This window comes from Orycteropus afer, unplaced genomic scaffold (genome assembly GCF_000298275.1).
Source record: "Orycteropus afer afer isolate SDZICR_OR568_19922 unplaced genomic scaffold, OryAfe1.0 scaffold01048, whole genome shotgun sequence".
Classification (NCBI taxonomy): Eukaryota; Metazoa; Chordata; class Mammalia; order Tubulidentata; family Orycteropodidae; genus Orycteropus; species Orycteropus afer.
The window spans coordinates 72991-79948 of NW_006922635.1; the positions used below are offsets into that span (position 1 = coordinate 72991).

Here is a 6958-nt window from a genome sequence, read left to right on the forward strand (position 1 = left end):
GGATCACATGGTGTACCAGTCACTTGGACTAATTGTTCCCGTGCATCTTTGGGTTTCTTCATTCTCCTTTGCTCTGGGTGAGGAGAGACCCATCGTTGCATGTAGATAGCTGTTTGCAAGCTTTTAAGATCCCAGTTGCTGCTCCTCTCAGCAGTCTCTGGGACCACTCAAGCAATGCCCTGGCACCAGCCTGGCAACAAGTGGCTTCCCCACTCTTCAATCCTTCCAGCTCCTTTGGAGTAGTGGGTTACTGAGAAGGAAGTGCATGTGACATATGAGAAGGAAGATGACGCTTGAGGTACGATCTGAAGAACGAAAGGAAAGTAGCACTGAGAGGAGCTTATAGAAAAGCACCCCAGTTTAGGAGGCTACAAGTCCAAGTTCAGAGTGCTGACTCTGGAGGCTGCATGAAGGCCCCTCAACCTTGTGTTCCAGCTCTGCCTTCCAGGCCCACTGGAGCAAGCTGGAGGCTTCTCTTGCTTTGTGCAACTGTAGGCTGCTGAGACTGACTAATCCCAGATCAGCAGGAGACAGCTGTTGTAATCCCTTAAGCAAGGGTGCTATTAAAAAAATGGTCGAGGAGAAAATACCTGGAATTTATGTCTTGTCCTTGGAGATTGGAAAGATGCTGGTAGAGGATGTAGAGAATAGCTTCTTCTTGCATGTCAATTCCCAAGTATCAACAGTGTGTCAGACTCTTGCCAAGGATCCTAAATTGCAGCAAGGCTACAATGCTATGGATTTCTCCCAAGGAGGCCAATTTCTGAGAGCAGTGGCTCAGAGATGCCCACTACCATCCATGAACAATCTCATCTCCTTTGGAGGACAACATCAAGGTATTTTTGGACTTCCTCGATACCCAGGAGAGTGCTCTTATATAAGTGACTTGATTAGGAAAACATTGAATGTTGGTGCTTACTCTAAAGCCATTCAAGAATGCCTGATACAAGCAGAATACTGGCATGACCCCATAAAAGAGGACATGTACCGCAACCAGTGTCTTCCTGGCAGATATAAATCAGGAGAGAGGTGTCAATGAGTCCTACAAGAAAAACCTGATGGCCCTGGAGAAGTTTGTGATGGTGAAATTCCTCAATGATTCTATTGTGGACCCTATAGATTCTGTGTGGTTTGGATTTGACAGAAGTTGCCAAGTGAAGGAAACCATCCCCTTACAGGAGACCACTTTGTACATACAGGACCACCTGGGGCTAAAGGAAATGGACAATGCAGGGAAGCTTGTCTTCCTGGCCACAGAAGGGGACCATCTACAACAGTCTGAAGAATGGTTTGATGCCCACATCATCCCATTCCTTAAGTGAAACTCTGTTTGCAGCCAAGGGAGCTCCTTCCACTTCCAAACAGTGTGGGAGACAGTTCCTGTCATGTCAAAACCTGAGCTCAGATCCAGCTTGCAACTAATCCTTCTCTCCTGTCATCATCTGAATCTTATCTTTTGCCTTGTCTTATCACCTATCACCTATGGTGTTGAATGCAAGTTTAATTAGCTAATAACCATGGAGGTTATTTTACAGCCCTTTTATGTGGTCAAACTCAGTCTCAGGAAAGGGAGTCTGCTGCAGATCAGTGCCAGAACTGCACCGAGCCCAGAAGGGACTGAACTAAAGCAATGAAAGATCCTAAGGGCAGATACCTTTTCTGGGGGATTTAGAAAAGTCACATTCTAATCTAAAACACCAGCACCAATGCCTGAGTTATATATATATATATATACGTGTGTTTGTGTGTGTGTGTGTGTGTGTGTGTGTGTGTGTATATACATACATACATACTTGGTTTTGCTGGTGGAGATTTAATCTGTGCTTGGGAAAGTATTGCTTGGGTAGTATGTTGCCTCTATGGCATCTTAGCAATTACTAGACAAAGTCCCCTTACATCCATCTTGCCTTGGTAACATTCATTTTGTCTCAGATAATGATGAATTAGGCACTTTAACCCAAAAGGAGAGTAACACTCAGTTGGGTTGCTTAAGGGAGGAAATGTACATCTTATTAGCTGGTGGGGTAGGGGGATGGTAAGGATGGAGATGAAAAATGAGAAAGCTGCTCCTTCCATTCCATCTTAGGCTAAATGGGTCCTTGGTTTCTTCTGGATTCTGGTCACTACTGTTGGCTTTAGCAGACAATGGAAGGGAAAATGTGAAGAGATGGGGCTTCCTAATGTCCATCTCAAAAATTTCTGTTTACCAGCATACTCCAAACGGTTTCTGATCTGCTCTGTGAAATTACTTTTTGCTCAAAAGGGTTGGGAAATGCTGCGTACTCTTTCTCCTCCTAGAAAGCAGCCCCCATCAGGATATTAAGGACTCTGATAATTCCTGTTACAGTAAAGAGAACTAACCTCACTTGACCTTTTCTTACATTATTGGTGCATAGAAGTCTTAAGGCTTCCACCCCTTTACCCCCTACAAACGTATCAGTACTTTCTGACAGGCTGTTCTGCAAAACGCCAGTTTGGGAAAATGTTTAGCTCTGCTTTGATGGAAGGGCCTTGTTAGTGCTACAAAGTTTACCCTTTGGTTTTTCCTTCCCCTCTTTCAAACCTTATTCTTCAACCTAAAGATGAAGATATTAAGGGCAAGAGGCAGGGGGATGTAAGGTGTTAAATTTTATGAGGTCTAAAATAAAGAGTAGTTTCTTTAAAAAAAAAAAAAAAAAAGATCCCAGTCGTTACTGGCCAAAGTAGGATGTGGAACAATGTTTTGTGTAGTATGTTATGCCAATTGAGCTTGATGTCTCCTGTGACTATGGTCTTGAACCCACAGGTCCAACTACTCAATCTTTTTGGGTAGCTGGCTGTGGCCAAGAAGTGACTACAGCCTTGTCCCTTGTCAGCTCTCCTATATACCTGAGAATTCTTACAGAACATACAAATACACTTGTAGAACCATTGCCTGCCAACCCTATACATGGTCTTGGGCACACTCCCCCGTGCATATACATACCTAATATTTCAGCTTGTCTACCCATCTATCCACCCATATCTCCATGTTTGCCTTCACTGACAATGCAGTACTGTATGTGCAAAAGGGTTCATTTTTGTTGTCTGCACCTCCCATGCACCTCTCTATGTCTTCCTCTTCCTCAGTGCCACCATGTTGATCACTCACATTTGGTACATTGCCTTTCTCTTCACCCAAATCAATACTTGTCTCTACCTAACAGTGTTCCCTCCCCCTCTGCTCTCATCCCTGGTAACCAACAAAGACAATTTCCTTCCATATATAAACCTTTCCTTGACGTTTTACAATAACAGACTAATACAATATTTGTCCTTCTGTGATTGACTTATTTCACTCAGCATAATGTCTTCCAAGTTCATCCACGTTATGCAATGTTTTGCAGATTCCATATTTATTCTTTAGGGTTGCATAATATTCCATTGTGTGTATGTACCAGAGTTTGGTTATCTATTCTTCTGTTAATGGGCACCTAGGTTGTTTCCATATTTTTGCTATTGTAAATAGTGCTACAATGAACATGGGCATGCATATATCTGTTCTTGTCCTGGCTGTCACTTCTTTACGTTATATATCTAGTAATGAAATGGCTGGGTCAAATGGTATTTCTAATTCCAACTTTTTAAGGAATTGCCATACTGCTTTCCACAGTGGTTGTATCATTTGACAGTCCCACCAGCAGTGTATGAGAGTCCTAATCTCTCTGTATCCTCACCAGAATTTGTTATTTTCTGTCTTGTTGAACTTTGCTACTAGTTCTGGGGCCAGATGGTATCTCATCGTTGTTTTGATTTACATCTCTTTAATGGCTAATGATCATGAGCATTTCTTTATATGTTTATTGGCCGCCAGAATATCCTCTTTGGTGAAGTGTCTATTCATGTCTTCTGCTCATTTTTTCTTTGGATTATTTGTCTTTTTGTTGCTGAGGTGTTGGACTCTTTTATAAATTCTAGAGATAAGTCTCTTGTCAGATATGTCATTGCCGAATATTTTTTCCCAATCTGTAGGTTCTCTTTTTACTCTTTTGGAAAAGTCTTTGGAAGCACATAAAAATTTAATTTTTAGAAGGTTCCACTCATCTAGTTTCTCTTCTGCTGTTTGTGCATTTTGGGTTATGCTTCATAGTCTATTTATGCCATATATTAGAGCCCCTAAATTTACCCCTAGTTTTTCCTTGAGGAGCTGTATAGTTTTAGGTTTCACGTTTAAGTCTTTGATGCATCTGTAATTAGTTTTTGTTTATGGTGTGAGGTACAGATCTTGTTTCATTTTTCTACAAATGGGTGTCCAGTCTTGCCAGCACCATTGATTAAGTAGATTTTCTCTTCCCCATTTAATGAATTTCAGCCCTTCGTCAAAAATCAGCTGACCATAGTTTGATGGATGTATTTCTGTGTTCTCAATTCTGTTCCACTGGTCTATGTGTCTGTCACTGTACCAATACCAGGCAGTTTTGATTACTGTGGCTGTATAGTAGGTTTTGAGATCTGGTTGTGTGAGGTCTCACACAACCAGATCTTCTTCAATAGTGCTTTGCTTATCTGAGGTCTCTTTCCTTTCCATATAAAGTTAGTGACTGCTTTTTCCATATCCATAAAGAATGTTCATGGGATCTGGATTGGGATTGCATTGAATATATAGATTGCTTTGGGTAGAACTGACATTTTCACAATGTTCAATCTTCCTATCCACGAGCATGGCATGTTCTTCCATTTATGTAGATCTGCTATGGTTTCTTGACATAGTCTCTTATAGTTTTCTTTGTACAGGTCTTTTGTGTCTTAATTGTTTCAACAATCAATGTAAAAGTCTGTTGATCTCCCTCGATGAAAAATTGATTTTCACCAATTTTGCTTTAAATGGCTCACACTTCAGCTTTGATTCTTGTTTCATCATAAATACTGTAATTATAAATGGACACATGAAAATATATCTTAAAATAAGATTTAATAATAAGAAGACAGGGAGCTCTGGTGGCATAGTGCCTAAGGCATTTGACTGCTAACCAGAAGACTGGTGGTTCAAACCCACCAGCCACTCCTCAGAAGAAAGACTGGGCAATCTACTTCCGTAGAGATACTGCTTCGGAAACCCAAGGAAGTGTTGCTATGAGTCTTAAAATGACTCGACAGCAGTGAGTTTGTTTTTTGGTTTGATTAATAAGAAAACAAATATTACAACAAATTAATACATTTTATTTTTAGATAAACCTTTCCTCTCTAACATGCTATCATTAAAAATGTTTCTCTCTCTTCTTTGCTCTTATAAATTCTTCATTGATTTTGTCACAATGAAGCTGCCAAGCAATATCTACTTCCATACCTGATAAGGATGAAGAATCAAGTGTTTCTTGAACAGTTGTTGCACACTGAGGGTTCTTGAGTCTCTTTAGGGATGAAAATGCATATTCTGTTGTGCAGTTTTATGATTATTAAAATTAGGAACATGTGAAAAGCAATTTCAATATTGGGAAATACATATTACAATTTATCTTCTATTATGGAATTGTACAAACCTATATGGGTAAAACTTCTTTTTTCTGAATCTGTAAATTTAGTTCTCATGTAAGAATGAAATTGCTGCACTTTCCATAAAAGTTTGCCTTTAAGTCATTAGGAGAAACCTACACTAATTTCTTGGATAACTTCCTGAATTTTTCATCAAGTATATACATGTTATTTAAAAGGAAAAGCTATTTGATCAATCAAGCTTCATATACTTTAGCCTTTCTTTTCATGCAAGATTCAAGTGCTTCAATGACGGTGTAGTATATGATTATACAAAATTGATCATTGGCACTCAAGACTTCAGGAGAGCATCCACCATTTACCTGTTTCTTTCTAATTCTTCTGCAAAATTGAACAGCTTAATAAACAGTATTTGGCAATATTTGTTTTGCTGTGTTTTAAATTTTTCAAAATCATCTCTTAAATTTTACAAGCACCTTGTTAATTACTGGTAAAGATCTGTACATATCTTTATATCTACTTCTGAATCTTGGACAGCTTAACTTGTCCAATGAAAATGCTACAATATATTATTTCACATAAACTTAAAAACCAAAGCCACTGCCAGTAAGTCGATTTCAGCTCACAACAATCCTATAGGGCAGAGTGGAACTGCCTCATAAGGTTTCCAAGGCTGTAAATCTTTACAGAACAATTTGTGTGAAAATATCAAAAAAGGAGACATACGGAGCTGCAGTCTGGCAGCGATCCTGAGTGATCCTAATGGCACAGAAAGCTTGGAGATTCCCGAGTGGTTGTAGGACCTAAGAATTAACCTAAAAATCACCCTGCTAGCCAGGGACTGCATGGAGGACTGTGCACGGTGGCTGGGGAATAAACAGAGAAGGTGAATAGAAAGGTGGGCTGAGCTGTGGACTTTTGCCAGTCCAGAGATCACTGCCATTTTGAAGCTTTAAAAGTGGCTTGACTATTTTGGGTATTTAAAGACACAGTGCTCTAGCAGATTTCTGGGGCCTAAGAACACATTCTGCTTTCCAGCAACCCCAAGGACACTCTGGACCCACAAGACTGAAAAGGTACAACATTCCTCTTATTACTCTTATAGCCTACAACCACTTGGTGAATGGAAGTGCGGCCACCCCCCACTCCCACCTACCTTCTGAGCCTACAGGAACTCCATCACAGTCGTGTGCTCAGATGGAGCCTGGGTGCCCTTCCCTATCCTCCACTGATTCTTTTTTTTTATTTTGATGTTTTGCTTTCTTTTTTCTGGTGATTAGTTTCCTTGTATTTGTCAGTTTTAAAACAACTATTATCATTAATAATTTTGTCCTTTTTATTATTATTCTTAATCTTCCCCTCCCAGGTCCTAGTTTTCAGCATTTTTTCTATTCCATTTTCCTGGTTGAAATTTTCTTTTCCCTGTTCCTGGTTTAAATTTTTTTTTTTAAATTTAAGGGTCCACCCCCCCCCTTTTTTTTTTCTCATGGCTAACCCCATTCATTGT

General features: G+C 39.8%; 1 protein-coding gene across 1 annotated transcript in view; it reads left to right on the top strand.

Annotated features, from left to right (window-relative positions):
• The window catches only part of LOC103212643 (palmitoyl-protein thioesterase 1-like), a 2804-nt gene extending 1482 nt beyond the window's left edge, over positions 1-1322 (top strand). Inside the window, 2 exon segments of the mRNA XM_007958617.1 lie at positions 496-993; positions 995-1322. Coding sequence (XP_007956808.1) covers positions 496-993; positions 995-1322 — 826 coding nt within the window.
• Positions 1323-6958: the final 5636 nt, after the last annotated feature.